The sequence below is a fragment of the Urocitellus parryii genome, chromosome 5 (assembly GCF_045843805.1).
Source record: "Urocitellus parryii isolate mUroPar1 chromosome 5, mUroPar1.hap1, whole genome shotgun sequence".
Classification (NCBI taxonomy): Eukaryota; Metazoa; Chordata; class Mammalia; order Rodentia; family Sciuridae; genus Urocitellus; species Urocitellus parryii.
This window is the reverse complement of record NC_135535.1, coordinates 35,892,354-35,918,252: the sequence shown is the minus strand read 5'-3', so window position 1 is coordinate 35,918,252 and position 25,899 is coordinate 35,892,354. Positions and strand designations below refer to the sequence as shown.

General features: G+C 37.8%; 1 protein-coding gene across 1 annotated transcript in view; it reads left to right on the top strand.

Annotated features, from left to right (window-relative positions):
* The first annotated feature begins 428 nt into the window (after positions 1–428).
* Positions 429–25,899, top strand: part of Tmtc2 (transmembrane O-mannosyltransferase targeting cadherins 2) — a 388,543-nt gene continuing 363,072 nt past the window's right edge. Inside the window, exon 1 of the mRNA XM_026391430.2 lies at positions 429–567. Within this exon, the coding sequence (XP_026247215.1) occupies positions 485–567 (83 nt within the window). The 5' untranslated portion in view covers positions 429–484. The remainder of the gene's footprint in view (positions 568–25,899) is intronic.

Genomic DNA, 25,899 nt, shown 5'->3' with positions numbered 1-25,899 from the left:
CCACCCGCCCCTCTTTCTCTCTCTTCGTCCAGCTGGTCCCAGAGCCCGGCTCGGTCCGGTCCCTCTGCCCCCATCCCGCACTCTTCCACCTCCTCCGAGTCCCACTCCTCACCTAGGGCGCCCCAAACTGCCATGGGTTAGGGTGGGGGCCGCAAGCCGCGCGAAGGATCAGCCCTGTGCATCCACCGGGGGGCGCGGAGCCCTAACGCCGCTCGCCGTTCGCGGGCGCCGGGCATGGGGAGAGCGGTGTAAGCCCGCACCCGGGAGGAAGCAGGAGCTGCGGAGACAGGCGCGAGGAGGAGGCGAAGGAGAGGAGCCGTGGATTGGAAGGACCCGAGGGAGGGAGAGGCGGGAGGGTGGGGAAGCGAGGGAAAAGTGAAGCTGGGAGGAGAAGGCGGCGGAAGGTGGGGATTGATGCTTCTGTTTTTTGTTGCCGCTGCTGCCCTCTCGTTGGGAGCCGAGCCGGAGGGAAGGCGGTGGAGAGATGATTGCAGAGTTGGTGAGCAGCGCTCTGGGGCTCGCCTTGTATCTCAACACTCTGAGTGCGGATTTCTGCTATGATGACAGGTAAGGGGGCGAGAGGAAGGGACGGTGGCTGCGTGGCCCTGGAGCCTCCAGCTTTAAGGCTGAAGGGCTTCTTGGAGGAACTGGTTCCGCACCTCAAGGTTTAGGCGACATGTAAACATTAACACCTCAAGCAAACACCCGGTACGCGAGCGCGCTGGGCGGGCTGAGGGAGTTTCCGCTCCTAGTTTGCAGCAGGTTCTCTCTCTCGCTTCTCGCCTGTTGGCAGACGCTTAAGTTTCTTAGCGGAAATCCCGGCAATTTGGGAAACTGTTTAATGAACGTGTTAAAAAACAAAACAAAAGTCTTAGGTATTCCTTGGTGCAACAAAAGCCCATTAAGCATTTTTTTAACATATGGGCTGGAAGGAAGCAGCCCCCCCCCCAGCGCCCTAATAGATCTTCCTTTACCATTTCCTTTTATTGATAGGACACTTTTATTTTTCGAAGTTAAAACGCACGTTTGACAGTTGCCAAAATAGTGAAAAGAGAGATCGTACTTTGCTTCAACTTTTCTCTTTTGACGTGTGCGGTAGTTTGGGCGAAGATAATGCTGCTGATTGTATCTCCCGCTCCCCAGCCTACTTCACCAATCGATTGGGCAGCACTTTATAAAAGCCTTGGCTTCCATTTCTGTTTGGGCGTTTTGCATTAGGCATTAGTGATTCTCTTCTGCTAATTGGGGAAGAAGACGCCCCTAGAGACTGAAGTTGTCTTCTGCATTTAGGTGGCTAATGAGACCCGAACTGTGTTGTCAAAGAAACTGCATTGATTCCTGGAAAATGTCACAGTTGTGCTGGTGTCTCTACCTATTTTTTAAACTTTGTTAGTGTTTAGAAGCTGATGAAAAGCTCCAATAGCCATTAGGGAAAATTCCAATTTGTGCCTTTCCGGTGACTTAATCTGATTACAATTAAAACAGATGCATAATTAAAATATATTAGGGAGAACAGCACGCCTGGCTAAACTTATTAACCGTCCTGGGGTGTTTCATGCTCCATTGAAATTAAACCATCCAAAAAGTGAGCACAGATTTACTTTGACAGCTTTTCAGCAGCCTCTCTGGGCTATGGAAAGTGAATGGATCCCTAGGGTTAGGGTGAGGCAAAGAGTGAACTTAAGTAAAGTGGTTGATACTGAGGGGAGGTGAAGGCAGACTCTTCTCCTGGTGCTAATTAGCCATATTCTGTGTTCTTTGGTGCATCCAATCTGCAGCTAAAAGCATGCTCATGGATGTGTGTTTTAAATCAGTAAGTCTTGGTTCACACGATGTCTGTTGTAAAGTTTGCTGATAATAGGTATGAGAATATCTGCAAAGTCCTTCATAATGCATTTTATGAAGTGTCTGTCAAAGGCTAATTGATAAGAAAGTACTAGTAAGCATAATCTTTCCCTCAACTTTTAAACAGTGTGCTGATTTTAGAAGTTACACTATAAGCTCTGACAAATGGTCATGTTTAAGAGTGAGGTGAACTGAGCTGGCTGTCTTTTGTCTAGTTTTGTGTGATGGTGCACCTGCTATTGGGCATTTGTGGAAAAAAGTCTTTGTTTCTAAAGATGGGCGACTTTTCCTTAAAACAAGCTAAGGGATGGGTCTGGCCAGTTGCTGGCTTAGTTGGGAAAAGTTTGAATAGTGAGCATTGAGACCAGTATTATAGAGTTTATATAATATAAATGATATATTTTTATCTACAATACTGTCATCATTGTAGAATACTGTGATAAACCAAGCATTCCTGTTGTATGCTCTTCTTGATTGCAGTCCAGTTCTTCAAAGAGTATGTCAGGGGACACTGTTCTTTAAAATTTAAGGCAAAAACTAGACTAAATGTGCAGATACATTTTATCTGTAATTTTAATCATGAGTCAAAAATGTTAGAACTTTGTAACTTTGGAAGAATGGTGTGTGATGATAAATTAGTTGTGCTTTGATGGTTGGCATTTGTTATAAGTTCTTCACATGTTGTATATAGGTCAAACTGAGTGTTAAAATTCCTGACTTCTTTTTTTCTAGCTACACAGATGAATTTAGTGTGATGATTTGCCCATATCATCTAATGGATAGCATGCGCAATATGATATATAGACATTATATACCGATATAATATTGAAGGCCTGAAATATGCATTATACTTTGCTATCATTTGAAAAAGATGCTTTATGCAGAATTCTTAGCAGAACTACATGTGTAACCACATATTGCTAAAATCACGAAATCTTAAGATTAGCAAGCTTTATTTTTATGTATTCTAGGAATTTTGGGATACATATAAATGGAGTACTGAACTTATTTGGTGCATGCACAGCATGTTAAAGTGATTAATTGCCAAGGTTCACTGTAAATTGTGACTTTCCAAATACATTTTCTAAGTAATATAACTCTCTTGTATGTGAAAAAGGATAAGAGCTGGGGAGCCAAGTGGAAACTGACTTCAGGATACATAATGTGTTTATTTCCACTGCTCCATTTTAGACTGCAAGGATTCATGTTTAAAATGTTGCTTAAATTGCCCTCTGTGGATTCTGCTGCCTCTCAGAAACTTTTGTGAAACACAGTTGTGTTGCTTGAAGTGAAGAGAGAAGTTCTTCCCTAAGAGAGAGATGGCTCTTAAGTCTGACTTCCTTAACTAAATCAAGACTCTGCATTTTAGCCTGAAGAATCTGGCATATATTTTAAGAGGACTTCATGTTGCTAGAGCTTAAGCATTATTGCTGTGGTACTTCTCAAAGTTATCATTTAATTTAAATATAGTGATCAGGTTTACTTTATAAACTGTATATATAATTACTTTCCAATGTTTGATGTAGCGTGGTTGAAATTAAGTGGTAACATGAAACTTTCTTAAAGCAAAATCAATTTCCCTATGGTAAAATTTAATATTTTACAAGAGTTTCTGTGCTGAACTTAAGAATATGTCTATGATGTGTTGAAACAAACAGTAGAAGAGTAGCATTCACAGGATATGATGAGAAAGCATATATGGTTTCAACTGTATTCCCCCTCCCCTTACTTTCAGTGTGGTAAAATGACTATATTGAATCTTAAATTGTGGTTAGAGTAAAATTGGAATTATAAATATTCAGTCTGCGCCAAATTTAAGTCATGTTGCATGTGACTCCTTGAAGGAAGCTCTCTCTTATTTTCTAGAGAAGCTTGGTGTTTAGTCAGTGGAAAAAACATACTGACCCCAAATTCTCTGTTCTTTCATATATTTGTTGACAATGATATGGCAGGATTTTCTCTTCTTCCTCTTTAAAAATACTGTTATGAGTTGCTCGTGGAAATAACATGAGAGGAGTCAGAGTACTTCATAGCAAACAAAGGTAATCGGTGAGCATGTTGAAGTCTGATTTCATTTTCCACATGTTATCTCCTTGATGAAATGCCCTTTGATGTCATACAGACAAGTAAATAGAAATGTAGCTTCTGCATGTTTTTAATTTTCTCATGAGTAAAATAATTTATGAGTTTAAAAACAAAAAGAATCTGAAATTTTTAAAGTGGAAAATATATTTGTCACTTGCCTGAATATTTTTCCCTTACTGCTCATTTTGTGTTTGTGAAATCCAGCCAAGATCATTACTGTTACTTATGGGCCTCTTAGTTATTATTTTGTACACTAACTATGTGAACTTTGGAAAAAAAATTTCACAGTAGAAATTTCTATTCTGGAATTAATAGTATTCAAAATGCTTAATAGCACATCCTTGGTTTAGTTTTCATTTGGATATAAATTTGTTTTTTATAGAAACATTAGATAAGATTTTATTCATAATGATTTTGCTTGACTATATGAAATGAAGGAATGGAAGATTTAAAGCCTATTAACAGATTTTTTACAGCTTTTTTTGTTTTGATACCGGATGTTGAACCCAACAGTGCTCAATCACTGAGCCATATCCCAAGCCCTTTTTATTTTTTATTTTGAGACAGGGTCTCACTATTTTCTTAGGACCTCACTATTTTATTAAGCCCTGGGATTATAGGGTATGCCACCATGCCCAGCTAAAATTTTTCCCCTAAAAATATTCAACTATTCCTTCTACTTGGTCTTTTAGTAGTTAGTTTGGGTTTTTGACTAGGTAATAAGAATGCTTTGTCAAATGATCAACCACTCACTCTGTTATTCTCTTTAAAAAGTTCTCTTTAATAGATTTGCCTCAGGCCAATCTAGTATTATTATCTAAAAAATTCATTATGTTTAAGCACTGAAGGCATGCCTGGCACTTAGTAAACATGTATTTAGAAAGAATTACTGAAAAATAAGAAAGAAGTTTGCTTTGTATCAAAAGTTGTATCATCAGATAATTATCAGATGAAGCCAGAGAATATGGAAGTATTGTTTTATCCTTTAATTTTCTTCCCAGTTTATAATACACTGAAAAAAAACCAATGCAGTTGGAAGAATTTATAGTTTATGAACTATTTTATATGTTTTTTTTCCCTAACTAAGTTTTGGTTGTTTGAATATATCTATTTGCAAATGGTTCATCTTGCACTTTTGAACAAGTGTAACGATTGTTGGTAAATTAGATGTAAAATGAGGTGAAGTCTGTATGGATTGCTTTGCTTTACCTGCATTGAGCCTGTCACATGGTGTTTATCATAGCAAATGTCCCCAATACAAGCCCTGACTGGACAATTGCTTGGCAGCCATTTGTCTCTAGTTGTTGTTTTTGTACACTCACATGCATATGTGTAAGCACACACACACACACACACACACACATATATACACAATCATTAATTTACATTGTTGGTGCTATGGGCTATTGTCTTGTCATCTGTACTTAGTTCTTCAGTGCTAATGTGCCCCTGTGGTAACACTGAATTCTCTGCTGCTATAATTCTGAACTAACTACAACCTTTTGGATTACAGCATGAGTTAGGAGCACAGTTTGTCTTCCTAATCTCTTTGTTGATGCTTAACACACTAAAAGCACTTGTTTAAAATGCCCATGATGGTGTGACTGTTTATCATAAGGCTAAGGGTGCATTACCTCTAAACCAGGCAGGCACCTTCACAGTATTAGGAAAGGACAAAGTTTGCCCTAAGGCACACTGAAAAATCTCTGGTTGACAAACATACATTATTATAACTTTAGTATCCTCACGCAAAGTGCTTTTAACATGCTGACATTCATCTTTTAAACTTTCTGGTTCTCTCTTGGGAGCTGGGTGTTATATCAACTTTGCATACTTATTTTAGTGGCTTTACAAAAGTGATAAATGTGTCAGTCTTGAAGGAAAGGACCAGCGGACTTTTTAAAGATATAAATACCTCTATGAATAGCTCTCCTTACTTAGGATATTAGTTATTAAAGAAAAAAGTGGAGTGATATATCATTAGAACTGCTTACCTTCAGTTTTTCATAGGATGAAAGAGGTATAATAGTTTGGTTATGTGCAGGTATAATTATGTGCAATGCTAGATGATTTCTTTGAAGACTTGATTTGTATGTGCTTTTGAAGAATAAACTTCTACATTCAGTAGATCACTAATTATGAATACTACTCGATGGGCTGCTTTTATATGTGGTGAATGATACAGCAGTTCCTCACCCTTGGTATCAAGCATACTACCAAATGTTGTCCTGTCTTACCACGCTAGCAGGTAAAATGTTTGAATCTGGGACTTTTACAATAGACCTATAAAATATGCTGAGAGGTTGCCCTCTGATAGATAGACTTTCACTTAAGTTTATGTCTTTCTTTTGTTAATTTTTTTTTAAATATTTCTGGTTAATAGGACTTTATTTAATTTATTTTTATGTGATGCTGAGACTCAAACCCAGTGCCTTAAACATTCTAGGCAAGTACTCTGCCACTGAGCCACAACTCCAACCCTCTTTTGTTAACTTTTAATTTCATATTCATGTCCGTATTCATGGATATTCATATTTTAAACTTTTTGCTGGGACTCTGTTACCTTCTTTCTCAGAACATTGTGTTGTGGCTGTGACATATGGTGAAGGGTTAGCCTGGACTTATTTTTGTTCTGGTTCTGTTGACGCTTTATTCATAAGTGTGAGAGCTTTGCAATATCTCTCCCAAATGTAGCCTTCCTAGTTGTACAAGTCACCTGTTTTCTTTGGATGTCTGCAGTGACTGAACTCTCCTGTTAATCAGATTTGCCTTAACTTGACATAGGGATTAAAGACTATATTTTTTTGGCTATATTTTCTAGGCCATGAATTTCAACAAGTTATGGCACTATAAAATTTCTTTTGATCACTCTTCCTTGTTTTTCTCCTTTCTGAGAGCTTAGCTTTTCAATCATATTTGTCAGTTTCCCTGACATTCAAAGTTTCTAGAATAAAAGGTGTTATTCATTTCAGTCTTGGAGAAACTTTTCAGGATTATTTCTTTGGTTTATAACTATGACCTTTTTGCTTTACAGATAAATGGGAAACAAATAAATTTATTATACAGCAGAATTTTGAGGAAGCAAGAGCATTGAACTGTTTATTTTCAAAATTGGATATTCAAGTTATTGTCATGTTTTTGGAGGAGCTTATTTTATTTAAGGACATTTCATAAGTACAGTTAATTTATCTATAAAAGTATATGTTATATCTATATCGAGATTGAGCCCAGGGGTGCTTTACTACCAGGTGCTGATGGACTCCCCTGAGTTGCTGAGGCTGGTCTTGAACTTGTGATCCTCCTGTCTCAGCCTTCCTAGTTGCTGGGATTATAGGTATGTGTGCTTGGCATACTCCTTTGAAGGTTATACACATGCCGCATTTGCTTAACACTAAACTACTGTATCCCTGTTAGAAGTACTTTAGTGTTTGGCAGAGGAAATGCTGTTTGCTTATGATAATTTGACATAGACTTTTGTTTCTTGATTTCTTCACTGGTGCATTTTGTGATATCAGAAGGAGCCAGGATATGAAGCATGGCATTGAGTGTAGTTATAGTCAAGGTAACTGGCTAAATTACATGATTTGTCAAATGAAACACACATTAGTGCCCTTGAAATTGCAGCTCTGTGCTAGGTGTTGTGGTCAAATAAAATGTTTTTGTCAGATCTCTTTTGTTTTTTATTATTAACCTTCATTTCTATGCAATTTATTATAATAAATTTATAATTATTGCTCAAAGCATCTAGTCAGAAAATGAGATTACTGTAGGCATACAGCCATGGTTTATTTAATTAGGAAATGCATATAAAAAGATTGCCATGGGTGGGGGGATGTGATGGAGATTTGAACTGAAAAAGTCACACGTTTTGATAATGAAAAGTGCTTTTTTTGGTAATTGTAATTCCAGAGATTATTGATTTCTTTAATAGTAGGTGAGTTTCAATAAGTTTGACTGTACTGGCCTACAAATTCTCACTTGGCATCCTTTTGGGGTATTTTAACTTCAAAGGATATGTTATGTACTGAGGAGTGGCCACTGGGGCGCAATATGGCTCTTGACATTTTGAACTGTGTTAAATGATGGACTAAAGTATTTCAAATAGCCACGTTTCAGCATTGGTTAAAAATCCAGTGGGAAGAATGGTGGTCCATATAACCCTGCATACTTGAGATTCTTTGGGTATTAATTTTGAATGCATTTCACAAGTTTATTTCTTACAAAACAAATTTGGGATAGATAAATGAGTAAAATTTTTAGTTTGTCTTATGAAATTTTATTTTATTTTTCTGTCGCTTTGAAGTATTCTGTGAAGAAGTGGAAAGGAGTCAAACCATGGTATCAGTTTTTTTTTTTTTTTCATGGTATCAGTTTGGTTATATGTGTATGTTAATAAGGATGTTGTTAGAGAGCATATTGTTATGGAGCTTCTGTTGTAAACCCAAGATTCTAAAACCAAGTGTTTTAAGAGAGGCAGATAAGTGAAAACACTTTGACAAAAGTAAACATTTGTTTTTGTTAATTTCCAATTTGTTCCACAGTGAAAACATGTCTACCCTGCTGTCTTTGTCTGCTAGTGGTGTTTCTTGGATTATATATGAGAGTCAATAGTTAAGCCCTTTAGTAAGGCACCTCCTGAGGGAACAGGGACTTACTGGATGTCTGTGCATGTTGTGTCCTCTGCAGGGGGTGCTGTAGGTGGTAGCCATAGAGATCACATTCACAGGCCTGGCTGCCTTCCTCATTGTGGGGAAGATGTTTGTCATTGCAGAGCCATCTGGGAGAGGAGGTTCTCAAGGTGGTACTGGCAGCTGTAGTGAACCTATACTGGTTCCTTTGGGACATTTCTCATTTCTCATTGTTTCCTACACTGCCTTTTGGCTACTCCTATCATCCTGTTTTCAGGCTCTTAAACATATAACTGTTTAGTCCGCTGCTGTTGCTGCTGCTAGGTTTTGCTTTTGTACTGGGGCTTGAACCCAGGGCCACAACACTGAGCTACATCTCTAGTTTTAAAAACATTTTTTTTTTTTTTTTTGGAAATAGGGTCTTGCTAAGTTGCTCAGGCTGGCCTTGAACTTGTGTTCCTCCTGCTTTAGCCTCCTGGTGTGGCTGGTTTATAGGGGTGCACCCCTGTGCTCCTTGGCCTGCTGCTTTTAATATCTTGAGGTAGAATATTTGTGTCCAAGTTTGTTTTCTCAAGTATGTTCCCTTTAAAACAGGTTGCTTTTCTCCTCCCACAAATAATTAACTACAGGACTAGTCTCCCAAAGCAATTGAAAAGAGATCATTTTGACAAAGCAAGCTTCTAATGACAAATATTCCAACTAAAAATAGATAGAAGAAAAGTTTTCAGGTGATGAAGAAGTTTAATCAGGCAAAAAAGACATTTTTATTTGCAGAAATTGGCCCTTTAGAGGGAAGCAATTATTTATAGCTGATTTGAAAAACTGGTATACCTGAATTCATCTGGTAAACTGCATTTAAAATAGGAAGATTAGTCTTGTTATACTATTGAAGGCAAAAAAAAAAAACTTGTACTGAATTATGTCACTGAATGTATATTAATGAAGCATGGTTTTCTAGTTTAACTCACTCTTCTAGGGAAACATACTGCTTTACTCAAAGAAAGTGAATTTGGGATTTGAATAAAAAGTCTATAAAGATGTCAATGTGCTGAAATTACCAACTATAGTTAAAATATCTTATTAAATGTGATTGCTTTAGGATTGTGTCCTTCCGCCTCTGTTTGAGTCTTTCTTTTTTTTTTTTTCCTTTTCAAAACAGTGTTTCTTGATTTTGTTCTATATCAAAGAGAAGGTTCACTATTTTAAAGCCTCTCACATGTCACCAACATGAATAATGTCACTATTTCTATGAATGAATTTTTGATGGCTACTTTTAAATGCTCTAGTGGTTGATGTTGAAGTTGCCTGTGGTTGTAGACAAGGGGGTTTAGGCTGGTCCTCTCTTGTAGTTTGCTTCCCTGTGTTCATAAGGGTGATTTCATTTAAGGGAAAAAATAATGAAGTCAGCTGAAACCTCCCGTTTAGGGTTAGTGTTAGAGGTTGTTCCAATGCCTCCCTTAAAAAGCCTTTGAGATGAGCACTTGCTAATTCTCTTTGTATATATGTGCATGTGATTCTAGGTCAGCTCTTCCTAAACTTCAGTCTGCATGGGAATCAAAAGAAGACTGTGTCTGAGATAGGTCTGAATTTCTGCATTTCTGTCATTTCCAGATACTAAAGATGTGATAGGCTTATGAACCCCACTTTGTGTAATAAGCTTTATTTTATTTTAATATATTACAAATCAGCTCAGTGATTTACAAGACCTTTGGAAAGGCTGCCTAAATTCCTGGGACAAAAAAGGCTGAGGATAGGTGTTTCTCTTCTGCCTATAAGTTTAGCCAAGTTATTCAATCTCTGCTTCAGTTTCTTCTTTTACTGGCTCCAAAAAGACATCTTCCATAAGTTGATCATATGTATTTGAATTTTTAAGTTTTTTTTCCTTTGGAACTGTGGATTGAACCCAGGTGCATGTAAACAGAGTCATATCTCCAGCTCTTTTTTCTTTTTTTTAAAGAGAGAGAGGAAAGAAAGAGAGAGAGAGAGAGAGAGAGAGAGAGAGAGAGAGAGAGAGAGAGAGGGAGAGAATTTTTTTTAATATTTATTTTTCAGTTTTTGGTGGGCACAACATCTTTATTTTTATTTTATGTGGTGCTGAGGATCGAGTTCAGTGCCCCGCGCATGCCAGGTGAGCGCCATTACCGCTTGAGCCACATCCCCAGCCCCACCCCAGCTCTTTTTATTTGAACAGGGTCTCACTAAGTTGCATAGGTCCTTGCTAAATGGCTAAGGCTGGCCTTGAACTTGTGATGTTCCTGCCTCAGCCTTCCGAGTAGCTGGGATTACAGGTGTGTGTCACCAAGCCTGGCTAGTTTTTAAATTTTAAAAGGTGAAAAGCATGTGAAAATTCTAGGAAGTAATCTGTATTGAAATATGTGTCACCATCATATACAAGAATATCATCTTTGTAACATATTGTATTCTGATTTTGACAAACTGATGTAATTGCCTTGGTGTAATCCTGAGGTCTAGTTCCCTTGGAGCAAGAAAAAAACCTTTATTGGCAACAAGCTTGGAGATGAGAACTTTCCAAAACAAAACAATACAACACGACTGTCTTGGTTGGGGGGTGGGGGTCACAGGCCAAGGCTTATGTAGAAATTTGGGGGAGATATATTTTTAGTCTGCGACAGGTGCTTGGAGGCCAGGGTGGTCATAAATTTCATGGTATTCTCCTTTTCTGACCCACATTCAAATATTTCTGAAGTTTACCAAATGTTCTAGGTTCTGTAACTCTGAAGAAAAGTTATTAATTAGAACATTTCTTGTTTCAGGAATAGCTAATGTTGCTGTTAATATAAAACACCGGAGAACAAAAGAAAACTTCCCAGAGAATAGTTTCAGTTAGGTAGCTTCAAGCAGAGGAATTGTCTCATCTAAGCAGAGATATTTGGAGACTAATAATATATTGCTCAGTTACATTTACCTGCAAAATTAATGATTTTAAAAGCTATCTAAAAGCAAGTAAAGTTAGGTTTTTGTTGTTGTTTTGTTTTGAGTTTTTTTTCCCCTGGTTTCAATGGACTTATGAATGGAAGAGGTCCTGATGCCTAAACTGGGTCTCTCGAGTTGGTGTCTTTATTGGTATTTGCTTCTGTTGAACAATCTATTTTAAGAAAATTTGGCTTGCATTTCATGAAAACTTTATAGACTTTAGGCAGGCAGCAAACTATGCAGTTTAGAGTGTGAAAGATAGAAATTTAGAAATGATATGGCAACAGGCATTTGGATAATGATATTAGGTGCAGGTTTCTACTTAGGATTAGAAAGGCTTGGGCCTGGGTTGCAGATGTAGCTCAGTAGTAGAGTACCTGCCTGGCATGCACAAGGCCCAGGATTGATCTTCAGCAGTAGGGGGTGGAAGTCAGAGAAAAGGAAGAAAAGCAGGTTTGGACCTATGATTTTTTTTAAACCTGGTGCACTTAAACTGTAGCCTTCAGGCACCTTGGGGGATTTTTGAATAGGTGAATGCCTCATAAAGCTGAAGTTTAAATGTCCTACTTACAGAAATCTTTTTAAAGATCCCATGCAAAACTGAGTTATATTTTCTTTGTTCTTTTAAAAATATTATATGTGCTATGTATTATTGTAGTATTGAGGTAGTATTGTGAACAAACACTACACCAAGAAAAAAGGTTAGGGTTTTAGTCTTAGAATTATCATTTGACTAGCTAAGTGCTTGAGGTCCTGGCTCTCTTGAACTCTATATTTCAATTGCTCAGGAAGAGAAAATAATAATAACTGCTGACCACAGAGTGAGGATCAAATGCAATGGTATGATGAACGTTCTCTGTGGTTTTAAAAAGCTGCATAGTTACATATTTAGATGTGATGTGTTGGACTGGAGGGCTGAATGACTCAATTAATCACTGGACATGGAGTGTCTCACTCTTTACCCTGGGGACAGAGCTATGCTTTACTTCCTTGTCGTAGCTAAAATTTTCAGTCTATAGTTGAGCTCCTGCTGTCCAAGCTTTTATTGCATATCATATCCTCCTTCTCCTCCCACCCAACATCTCTGCATCTTATCTTTATCCACTTGTGTGGCCAGCGGTCAGCAGTTCTTGTTCTCTTCTCTTTCTTTTCTGTTTCTTTTCCTATGTTTTTGGTCTCTGTGCTTGAAGGCTTATTTAGACATTCTAGCCAGTCTTTCCTTTTGAGGGTAAAATGAGTAATTTGGGTGCATTAGGTGTGAAGAATCTTTGGTTCTTCTTGGTAGAGTTGGTTGTTACTGGGTACTATTGTCTCCTTTATAGACATTCCTTTTTGTTTTGGGGGTAGATTCATATTTGGTACAGTTCTGGTGGCCCTGTGTTTAGGAAAGCTGTAGGATTGATAAACCGGAGTTTCTCTGCCTTGAGGTATTGGTGTTCATCAGTAGTATGTTGAGAATTTGGAGTGAATGTGCTTAGCATGTGTGCTGAAAGGCAGTGTCGAACATCGGGGCCTGGTGGTACACATTGGTGATTATGAAATAGGACTTTTTCTCAGAACTTTTCAAGCAACAGCATGGCAGAGTAAAGATTTTAAGAAATTTGGAATCAGACAATTTAGAATTCTAATTCCAGAACTGTTTCTTATTTCATGGTGATTTTGATTGTGTTGATAAAAGTCTTTTAGCCTATTTCCTGTTCTATACAATGAGGATGGTTGTACATGATATATGGAGTTATTGGGAGCATCCAATGAGGTAATCTCTTAATCAAGAAATTATCTTTGGGTAGGCATGGTGGCACACATCTGTAATCTCAGCTGCTCGGGAGACTGAGGCAGGAGTATCACAAGTTTGAGATCAGCCTGTGCAATTTAGGAAGAACATTTCTCAAAATTAGAAAATAGAAAAGATTGGGGAGGTAGCTCAGTGATGAGCGATTGCTTAGAATGTACAAAGACCAGGATTCAATCCGTGGTACCATTAAAATAAAAAAGAAAGAAAAAAAGACAGAAAATTATCATTAGCTGTGTTGGTGACAGACTAAGAAAACACTGTATAAGCACTGGGGTTGTGGCTCAGCAGTAGAATGCTTGCCTAGCACATTCGAGGCCCTGGGTTTGATCCTCAACATCACATAAAAATAAATAAATAAAATAAAGGCATTGTGTCCAACTACAACTAAAAAAAAATTAAATACTTAATTTAAACAAAACACTGTATAATAACATCTGAAAAATTTATAAAGCATATTAGAATTTTTCTTAAAAGCAAATATACAAACTTTAAACATTTCTAACAATAAACTTGGTATTTCAGAAAGCATAACTAAAAAGGTCCAATGAGCAATAATAATTAAATAATAATTTTGGAATTTAATTTTCATCCTGAATTCTAAACTGAGAGAAACTTATCATTATACAGACACTTGTACCCATGCATGCATGCATACATGTGTAAATTTTGTTAAGAAATTGCAGGGAATAGTTAATCAAAAGTATATGGAAAACATAACAAGCTGTTTTCCATAGTCTTTTTATTTATTTATTTATTTATTTATTTTTTATTGTTGGTCGTTCAAAACATTACATAGTTCTTAATACATCATATTTCACAGTTTGATTCACGTGGGTTATAAACTCCCAATTTTACCCCGTGTACAGATTGCTGTATCACATCAGTTACCCTTCCATTGATTGACATATTGCCTTTTTCCATAGTCTTTATCGTAATTGACTTATTCTTTTCAAATGGATTTGTGATATATAAAAACATGTAAAATTATGATTTCTTAGCGTTTTAAAGAATATTCTACTCTATGATATAAAACAGACAATGAAATATCCTAATGAAAATATGTAGTATTTTTGATTCTGTTGGAAAATATGATGTTAAGGGTTATCTCAAATCTTAGGAATATGTTTGTATACCCTTAGGTTTATAATGTAATGAGAAGAAATGAATATGAAAACTCTATTTGAAATTTTCTTTTCTTTTCTTTTCTTTTTTTTTTTTTTTTTTGGTATCAGATTGAACCCAGGGACACTTAACCACTAAGCCACATCCTCTGCCCTTTTTTATATTTTATATGAGACTGGATCTTACTGAATTGCTTAGAGCCTCTCCAAGTTTCTGAGACTGGCTTTGAACTTGCAATCCTCCTGCCTCAGCCTCCCCAGTGGTAGGGATTACATGCATGTGCCAGGGCGCCTGGCCTGAAATGCTTTTTTGGAATCTCTTTCTCCCTCTCATTGCTTGCATTACTACCAGGACATACAATTTGTGTTAATTTATTTACAAATAGTTCTGCTTTTAAGAATTTTGGACTATCTTTTAGTTAAAGCAGATTTTTTCACATATTTGCTTTACTATTTTGCTAAGAATTACCTATTCAAAGAGAATACATGTTGCCTTGAAATACACTTGTCCCCACTCCTCTTCCCCCAGAAAACTTTCCCTCCTAAAATACAGGTAAGGTAAGCAGGTTAAAGGTGAGCCATTATCATGTTGGAATCAGGCTAAATCTTTAAAAAAAAATCAGGTGTGTCTCTGATTCCTGGAGTCCCTTCCAACTTAGTACAGGTCACAGTTGCATAATGATGAGGTTGGATTTATTTGCCAAAGAAATACACTTGAAATTGGCTATTTGGGGCACTTTATTATTCTTTGAGTTAAAAAGTTGGCTACATTACCACACATACCATGGGAAGTGAGATGAGTAACACCACACACTATCTCAACTGAAGGTGTTTACCTCAGCTACAATCCACATTCATTTTTATTGCTTAGGTGTTACCTTATTCTCAGTTGGATTGTTTATTCTGTTCCTGTTGATAACTAAATTCTAACAGCAAGTGGCAAACTCCTAAAAGTGAGAGCACTTTTGATTCTTTTTGGAGAGCAGCCTAGTTTTCTCTAATGTACATCTGTTTTATGGAACATTTTTAGAATATTCAGGTGAAGATTTGCCTAGTATTTCAATACACTGGATTCTGATAATTTTTTTAAAAAATGCAGTCATATTGTTTTTAAGTTATTAAAGCCAAGCAACAAATAGATTTTGCCGAGATTTTATGATTCTCAGCTTTCTGGAATTAATTTTAATTGGCTTGAGAAACCCATAATTCTTGACCTTATTAAACATGCTTCCCCTGTAAATTTTTAGAACAAAAGAAAAGACTAGCAATTGTGTTTGGATTGGAAGGTATGATTATTTAGATGAGGGAGGTTAAAAATGACATCTCTATAAATGAACTTTGATGAAATTGAGAAATTGACCTGAGGACTTTGCCCCTTTCTTGTTTATGATACACTGCTTTCCTTTGGGGGAAATTTGGATGGATTTTGTCTTTGTGGGTGGTCAATAGGCACTGTAATGGAAGGTGGATAGTTGTGATTGGGATCTTTTGAAGTTGAAAACCATGGCAAATAAGTTCCTTGAGGTGAAATTAAGACATGTTGTTAGAATGGAAGTTCTCTAAATCCAACGGTTTGTGGAAATAGCTATTTTTTAAAGAATTCAGAGATATATTTTGATTATATACTGAATCCGTGTGTATTATAAAATTGTTATTTTCCCCATTTTTGCATATGAAAACTGATAGCTTGTCTGTGCCTCTTTCTTTTTCTTTTGATACTGGGGATTGAACTCAGGGTTGCTTTCCCACTAAACTCCATCCCAAGCCCTTTTTATTTTTTATGCCCAGACAGAGTCTTGCTCAGTTATTGAGGGTCTTGCTAAATGGCTGAGGTTGCCCATGCATGAATTTGCAATCCTTCTACCTCATACTCCTGAGTCCCTGGAATTACAGATGTGCACCACCAGTCCTGCCATTATTTGTGTTTAAGAAAAAAGGTATCATCCAAGCAAAACCCTATTTGCTCATCTTTGTTTATTTGGAATTTGAGTTCTGGGAATTAATTGGTTAATTAAGTGTGTGTGTATGTGTTTGTGTATGAGGTTTATGTTTCAATTTAAAGCCCAAGAGAGTAAATTTAATGTTAAATCAGATAATTTATTCATTAACTCCATACCTTGTAGATTTAAGGTAGACCCTGGGTGATATTAAAAGTCTTTGGCACTCTTCACCAACAAATTCATATTCTCTTTCAATAGTGCTATTGAGAAAGAAAATTATGGAAGTAACAACAATGATATGGAGATCATTGTCTTTATATTTGTGTCAACTAAAAAGAAATAATGACATTTGCTAATGTCATTTAAATATTTTTTTGTGTATCCCCAGGGCTCAGCTCATGGGCCAGAAATGGCTGTTGTTACTAGAAATGATGGAAGGAAAGGTAAAGTAAGGGTGCGTTTACCATTTTAAGTAGCCTGATGTTGCAGATTATAGTGTAAAAATATGGTAATTCTAGTCAAAGTTTGGGGGAGAGATTTGATTTTGGTTTATTTTAAATTCAGGAAATCAGCTCAAATAGGCATTGGACATTCATTTAGAAGCATGTCATTCTTGAAATTTTCTGTCTCCCAAAAAAGCAGCAGTGTTGGGTGTTTTCAGCTCAAATCACCCCTTTGTTCTGATGGCAAGCATTTCTTTGGGTGCTTAGCTGCATCATAAACCATGTCAGCTGTGGGGCAGCAGCCCTGAGCAAGATGAAGTTTGTAATCTTAAAGAGCACAGGGTCTGGTTGGGGGCTGGAGGAGGGAGAGACTGGAGTAAACAGGCATAGTTACTGTAAGATTCAGATATGGTTAAGATTCTAAGTGAGTACATAAGGAGGCCCTTGACCCAGCCTGGGAGGGAAGAAGGCACTTGTGAGAGATTATTCTTGAACTGACTCTTGAAGGATAAATAAGAATTAGTTTAATACAGATGAAGAAGGAAGAGGAGTGTTTGGGAAACAATGTGTAGAAAGAGAAAGGCTTGGTGTCTCAGAGTAGGGCACAAAGCTAAAGGAGGGCACGGGAAGAAGGGGAAAAGGGAAGAGATGAATTGGCAGGTTGGCAGAATCCATATCACCAAGGGGAGCCTGTGTTTCATGATAACATTTGGAGACCTGTTTACAGTAGGGTGAAATTCAAAGCAGAGCTGGGTATGGTGACACATGCCTATAATCCCAGTGATTCTGGAGGCTGAGGCAGGAGGATTGCAAGTTCAAGGTCAGGTAGAGCAACTTAGGCTCTCTTGAAGTTTAAAATAAAAAAATAAAAAGTTTTAGGTATGTGGCTCAGAGGTTAAGTGCCTCTGGGTTCAATCTCTGCTATGAAATAAATAAATAAAAGGGCTAAGGATGTTGCGTGCCCCTGAGTTTGATCCCTAGTAATGACCAAAAAAAAAAAAAAAAAAAAAAAGAAGGGGGAAAGTAATTCATTCAAAAGCTATGTAGTATTATATAGGCTAAATAGGACTATATTGGAAGATTTCTATTTCCATTGGTGATGAGGATTAAAATACAGTAGAGCTAAAATGATATTTGAATATATTAGAAGTGGAAAGTTAACTTCACTGGTAATTAACTAAATGCTGTGGGTCAAGGAGACAGAAGAGTTAAAAGACTATATCAGATTTCTGTCTAGGGCAAGTAAGTGAAAAGGAAACACACAGGTGATCACATTTTGGTGAAGGGAGACGGAAAGACATGCTTCCTTTCCTTAATGAAAAAGGAGCGATGAGATGTGCCATCATCTGTGCTCACAGCTGGATGTGGTGTGGAGGCTTTGGAGTTTGTATTTCTACTTGGAATTGTTTTTGAAACTTTGTCATCCACACCTTTATTTTTGCTAACCTATTATTTTGATAAGAAGGAATCTAGTCCATACATGTTGCTGTGATAAAATACCTTGTACCAGGTATTTTAAGCAACAGCTATTTTTTTTCCCTCATAGTTCTGTAGGCTGGGAAGTCCCAGATCAAGGCACTAGCTGATTCAGAATCAGTGAAGGCCTTCATCCTGAACCACAGATGGCCATCTTTTCCTGTACTCTTGTGTAGCAGAAGAGGCAGGGCAGTCTCTGGGGCCTCTCATAAAGGCATTCAGGAGGTCTCATTCATAACGGCAGCCCTTGTGATCTCAGCACCTCTTATAGGGCCTCACTCCGACGATCACTTTGGACATTAGGATGTAAAATGTGAATTTTGGGGGAACCCAAACATTCAGTCTTTAAAATGTATTTTTCTTTTTTTTTAATTAGTGCATTATAATTATTAATCAACAGTGGAATTCATTATTCATTGTTACATTGCTATATATTTGTATGTGCACACAGTATGACAATATAATTTGGTCATACTGTGTGCACATACAATATAATATAGTTTTGTTTTCCAACAAACTTTCATTCAATAGCAGTGATATAAGCCCAATCCAGGGAAGTTGGAACCTTTTGCTTGTCTGAACAGACCTCTAACGCAAGAATGTGGATTTCACTTCTTTCATCTCTTGGTCAGGGTGCCATGGTCACTGGGGCCAGTGACAACCTAAGAGTTTCATCTCTAATTCTCTCAGAAATGTTCTGGAAAGGATTTTAATTATCCTGGTTTAGGCCATCATCCATGAAACAGTCACTGCCAGGGGGATGGGAGTGGGGTACTTTGCCTGAGTTTGGGCCATGGGTCTGTACCTTTAGTCTATGTTAAGAGTGGAAAATTGGGACAGGACCTTCTTGGAAGGCCCTTAGAAGGGAAAGAAGAGTGTAGATGCCCATGAAACCTATGTGGTTCATTTCCATTCTGTTCTTATTACTCTTGACAATTTTAGTAGTACTTTTGGTGCCCACTGGGACACAAATGTGATCTTAGAAATAGCCTTATTCTGCTGTGAGATACTTACCCATGAGGTAGAATATTCATATGAATACATGTGTGTGTCTGAGTTTTGGATTACTATCTAGATTGGAGGTGGGTACCTTTTGAGCCAAATCCACTCTGTTTAAAAAACATCCACACCCATTCATTTGTTTATGGATTTGTGTCCGCTTTCTCTCTGCAGTGGCAGTGTTTAGTAGTTGCGACAGCGACCCTGAGGCTTGCAAAAGCTTAAAATATTTACTGTATGGCCTTTAAGTGGAAAAGTTTGCCAAGCTCTGATCTAACTGGAGACACATAGTTTTAAAACTCTTCTGGCAAACTTACTGATCCCTGACAGCACATCTGGACACTCTTTGGGGTTCCCTGACCGCAGCTGAGAAATATAGGTCTGTGATATAATTGTTCAGAGCCAAAGCTCAAGGTCAGACTTATAGATGTAAAATTTTACTGACTTCCCTTTCTCTCACTCTGTGGTGATATTTGTAGAACTTGGCAGACGTGCTGCCTGAGAGACCAGCCCAGCATTAGTGACTGGATAGCCTGGACCCCACGCTACCTTGAACCTTACAGGTTTTGTCCCAGCGAATCCTTTGATCCTGAGCCTGCTGGTGAGCAGTGGTTTTCATGTAACAGTAAGGCTTTGTGTACTGGTCCCTGCAGTCCCTGTCAGTGGTCCTGGCAGTCATGTTTGGCCTGCAGGAAGTGCCTGCTGTTGCCTCTAGAGTGACTGCCTCCAGGATGCTTGTGTGGCTGTTTGTTAACCTGGCCTCCTCCTGCCTCTGTAGCTGCAAGCCTGTGTTTCTAAGCAGTTGTTTCCCAGCTGTCTGCAGCTTTGTTACATTGTTTCAGGCTGTGTTTCAATGTGTTCTCCAAGTGTTTTGCTTGACCTCCCCGTGGGTATCTGCCTTGCTTTAGTTCTGTGCTAAGCAGCTGTTTGGTATTCTTCTGGTATCCATTTTCTCATGTGGTCTGCCCACTGGTCCTGATTTTCTGTGATTGAGGTTTTGACACCTGCAAAGTGACTCTGCGTCATTGCTTGGTTGTTGACAGCTTCATCTCCAAGTTTTTTTTTCTTTCTTTTTTTTTTGTTCTTTGGGCTACCCAGGAGGCACCCTTGGGGGAAAAAAAAATGTCAGTAATGCATTGCTGTCATAGGAGGTTTTCCCCTATTCGCAATGGAAAAGACCGTATGCTTTTCCTTTGATCCAGATTGGCATCTTCCTTTGATCCAGATTGCCATCTTTGGTCCTCTTTGAGAGTGCCCATGTATCAAAAGGTTGCAGTTTGGATGTAGTTGTCCTCAGGTAGAAATAGCAGTGTCAGGATGAGGGTTGCCTATTGCAGAGTTATATCTGATTTTTGTGTTTCAGGAATGCTGTTGACTTATGTCACTAGAAATGGAAGTTTTGCAAAATAGTAGCATCTGGCCTTTCAAAATCTGTAGCTTAAATGTTGGTTTGCAGATTTACAATAATAGACAGATTAATCCGTACTAAGTGGAACATGCTGCCTTAGATATGATGTGCAATGGAAAAATGGCTAACTTTGTGTATATCTGAAATGAAATTAGAAGACCCAAGAAGTAAATGAAATACATTTTAGCCAATGCTACCTGTCTGCTTAAAAATAGTACCCAAAAATCTTTAATTTGATTTTTAATAAGAACCTATTAAAGTTGTAATTCATAAGGCATTTAGTAAACCATTTCTGTAAAAGCACAGGTTTAAGTGGAGAGGTTTTAACGTGGAGTAGCAAATTTAATTTAAAAAAGATTAAGCTAGAGGAGACGTATTAAATCCAACATGTATTATAATACATGGTTAAAGGGTTTCATAATATTCTGAGTTTTGGGAAAGTTCAATCCTAACATTAAATTTCATGAATAAATATATAATATTCATGCTTGCATTTGTTTTGTGGCATCAGGGACTGAACCCAGAGGTGCTTTACCACTGATCCATATCCCCACCCCTTTGATCTTTATTTTTTGAGTCAGGGACTCGCTAAGTTGCCGAGGCAGGGGATGAACTTGATTGGGAAGTTTGTGATCCTCTTGCCTCATTTGTGCCTTTATGTGTAATTCTGTACTTGCAACAAGCTGACGAAGAAACAATCAATTGTTAAATAGCACAGAGGCATAAATTTATTGATCATAATTCTGTTAAGTTTTTTTTCCTCACCACTTTGCAAGTGGTGAATCGCTCATGTTACTAGGAACCAAAATTATGGTGATATGTGAACATATCCAGGAAGCATTTATAATATGTAAGGCTTGGAGGTACTTTGATAGCAGTAAAATACTTTATGGGAGTAATAAGAAAATGTGAACTGTTAAAATCATATCCATAAAATCAGTGTTTATGTTGAAGACACATTTGAGGTTTATAGGTTGTGCTTGGTGCTCTTTGTGCTGTGTGATCAGTAGAGACACGGTTCCCCTCTGGCAGGTGTTTGTGTCTGAACCCAGATATGATATTGGCTGTGCTCTTTAATCACAGTGACCATTTTGAACTGTCATCAAGGAAAACATGACTTCTGGCAGGGATGTTCTGTTTTCTCCTTTTAAGGTTCAAAATGCATTACAGGCTCTCTCTTCGTTCTCCTCTTTAGATCTGGCTGTCATAATTTATCTCTTTTGCTTAGTTCAGGGTGATTGCTACAAATAGGCATAGGTGTGGGTTGCTGCTTCTTTGAGAGTGGTGCTTTTCCTTCTATGCAGCCCAGTACTTCAACTCTAGTCATCTCCGGTTTACTTTTCATATACCTAAATCAAGATATGAATGAATTACAGCTCTTATGAGCATGCTAAATGAAGAATCATTAAAAGAACAATATTTTTAAAGTTCTATATTTTAATTCTGTAGGGATAAGACATTGAGAAAACAGGCTCCCCCCCCCTTTTTTTTAAGAAAAGATAAATCATGTATGGTGTATCATTGACTAATAAATGGATGTCCTTGGGTTTATTTGCTGATCTTTCACTTTCTGGCACTATTCTGGGGGCTGTTTATGACTCATCTGAACTTGGTTTGCACATCTGTGAAGAAGATAGTCATTTCTGATCTTTTGTGGATGGTATGCATGAAATCCAGTTCAGCTTTATATATTTTGATTTCCCATCTAATCTGTCAGGCACTGTTAGAGGAATGTCATGCAAATGATAAATCTTATGGTCTCTGATCTCGGTGATCTCATAAATCTGCTGGATGAACATCATGTATTTTGTTTTGCTACATGAATGAACATGTAAGAGATAAAACACCGCAGAGGGCTGAAAGAAGGAACAATAGCCTTCAGAGGGATTAGAAAAGGACTCCTGGAGGAAATGTCAGGTTGTTGGAGTGGTAAAAAGCTCAAAGCTGTGATTTCAGAGTTGTGCGTGTGTCTACAGCATGGACAATGGAAGAAGAAAAGAAAACTGCCTAGGAGATGAGCCTTGGCCTAGAAGACAATGAGGGCAGGAAGAGGCTCTATGACTTGACTTTGTGGCTTACTCTTGAACTTGTTATTGAAGCTTCCAACACAATAGTGTAAAGGTGGAAATAAGGACCAAGTGGATGGTGTTTTGCCTCCTAGCCTGAGATCTTTCAGGATCATGAACTCTTTTGAGAATACATATGCTTTGATTTTCAGTTTTGTGGGGAGAGTGTATGACACAGGCATTGGAGAAATTTTAGAGATTAGTAAATCTCTATGGAAATATAGTTGTATTATGAAAAAATTATATAAAAATATTTAGGCCCAAAGTGCATTATTGTATCTTTATAGAAATTTGTGCAAAATATCATATTCATTTCTTTACATATTTTATTTTAGTCCATACCCCTCAACCCAATAAGGCAATTAATGCTGTTATTCTTTTGTGAATAAGAAAACAAGTTCTATGAGACTAAGTAACTTAAAGTCATTGGGCCATTAAATGATCCATCAGATTGGAACCATATCTCTGAAGGTCAGGCTGCTTTTCTTTCTCCATTAAAGCCCTGGGATGGAGTAGTGTTTAGATCTGAGTGAATGCTGTCTTTTCCTTCCACAACTAATTGTGTAAACTTGTACATTTACTCAAGAAAGTATTTACTTTCTTGAAATAAGTCTAGTTTTCCATTACCAACTTGATTTTATAGGGCACACAAGTGAATCTGAGTGAATTTTTGATTTCAAAGCACCTGTTTTGTCATGGGTCCTTTTGACCATTTGTTGAAATCAATGGGTTTCTTTCCTAGAGTAATATTTTAAATGCATTTAAAAATAGAATTATCAGAATACTATGTGTTAATATATCCATCCTTACTAAGCCATTTCACAACAAAACCAGGTATAGGCCCATTAGCTGCTGTAACATCAAGGTTGTCATGAGCATACATGATTTTGAGAAATTTGTAGCAACTGTATTGATAGAAAAGAATCTGTTTCTTACTGGTGACAGAACAGCACCATGATTTGTTGCCTTCATTCATAATTGAAGGCAATGCCAAGTTTTGTTAGAGACTAGTGAAAATAAAACATACCTTTTTTATTTTCCCATTGAAGTTCATGAACTCCTTGACTTCTCCCTGTGTATCTCCAGGATGAGAACCTCTAGTAGGACAGGAAGATGTTTACTAAGATCCTATGAAGAAGCAGCACAGAAAATTAAGGTATAAATGTAAATTTTTGGGGCTATAACCTTGATCCATTATATAAGCTATGGTCCGTAATTTGAGGTTTGAGAAGGGTGTGGGAACCTCAGAGACCACCCTCAACTTTCTTTAATACCCCAAAGCTTACAATTATCTGATATAAGATTAACTAAAAGCATTTTGTTTTAGGTTTTGGTAAATATACTAATTCAAGGGTCTTAGCCTGAGTTTCCCAAGGCAAAAAATTTGATTTCTAGCTTGAGTTTTGACTATTGGGGAATGGCATTATGGAAAAGAAGAAGAAGAAGAAACAAAGTTCAAGCAACAATTTCAAAGCTGGGCCTTGGGTTGAATGGGAGAATGGATGTACTTAATGGGGTCTATGGAGAAAATGCTGGAAACCACTGATTAGGATAATTTCTAATGCTTTTAACTCTTGATTTTTTTTTCACCTAAATATCTTAGCTATTATAACATGTTGAAATAAGTCTAGTTTTCCATGGATCTTGATGAAAGAATAGGAAAAAAAATGAAAACAAATGGAAAATGTGAAAAGTAACTCAGGATTGATTGACGGTAAACGCAGAGAATGCTTTAGGAAGGAAATGAAATGTCGTCTCCGGAAGATGGAAGTGTTTAAATTTTTCCTCCACTTTAGAGCTAGAATCACTGTGAGCGGTAGTGTTTCAGAATCAGAGAAGTAAAAAGGGAAATTGCATGATTATCATTTGTGATCCTTACAGGAAGTGATCACATTTTACCAAAGGCTCTCGCCAAAAGGAAGTCTCCCCTGGAAGGTGAGCCCTGTCTCTCCTTCTTCTTTATTCTCAGGGAGTACCTCTACTTTTTCCCCCTTCCTCTCTTCACTTTCTCCTTTCCTGTCCTTCTTGTTCTGCTGTCTCCTTCCTGTCCCTGTTTCCTCTCTGTGCCATCCTCCCTTCCCCACCCTCTACCTATAGCTAGCTGATGCTGAAGTTGGCCTCCAGAAGAGGTACCTCTCTGATTTGATGGCATTGTGCTTTTTGTACATTGTCTATTTGAGCTCTGGAAAGAGGAGAGGCCTATAAATCATGGTAGGTGGTCTGGGGAGTCTTGATTAGAGAGAGGGGGGGAATACCTGAGGTAAGACTTGAGAGGCACATGGCAGTCTTAAAGAGATGCTGAAGTTGATTGGCTTGTTGGGAGGACTAAGGGTGACTCATGCATTCACAGAGTTGTAGAATGATGATGGCTGAGGATGAGCTCTGGAGATTGGCCAGCGGTGGAAACACCACAGGTAGGCAGAAATCAGTTTGTGTGGCCTCTTGGTGGTAGCTGAGGACCCAACTGACGGCTATGGGGAGGCTTTGAAAGAGAAGAGATATGAGACTTGCATTTGAAGAGAGAGTCCTCTGATAGAAGTAGGATGGACAGATTGGGGAGGAGGATCCCATATGAGGGAAGGAGGGAGAACAAGTAAGACACCAAGTCAGCAAAAAAATGTGAGGGCTGTATCTAAAGCTCAGGAGAGAAGAGAAGGAGGCAAGTTCAAGGAAGTAAAGAGATTGTAGGTTTTGGTGACTGGACATAAGAATTATAAGAATTTAGGAATTTGTTATAGTTTCAGATAACTCGGGTGAGATAGTATTTCCTGTGTGAAAAACACAAGGAAGTTTTGAAGTGATAGTAGAGCTACAAATTCATTATATCCAAAAACTAGCACAGAAACCATCATAGAACTGCAAACAAGGAGTCTTAGTGTCTGAACGACTTGACTGTTAGTTTATTGTGTACTTGATATGTGTTAGCTGGCATTTCTGAGTACTTCACATGGATTACCTCATTTATTCCTACAGTACCTCCGTGAGGAGTAGGTGAAATTGTTGGGAGGAGCTAAGCTGGGTAAAGTGACTTCACGGAAATCACGTGTTTAGGAAGTGGTGGAATTTTGTATGATTGCATCTGTATGAAATGTCCAGAAATAAAGCAAATCCATAAAGTTGTTATGTCCAGAAATGAAGCAAATCCATAAAGTCGCTGCC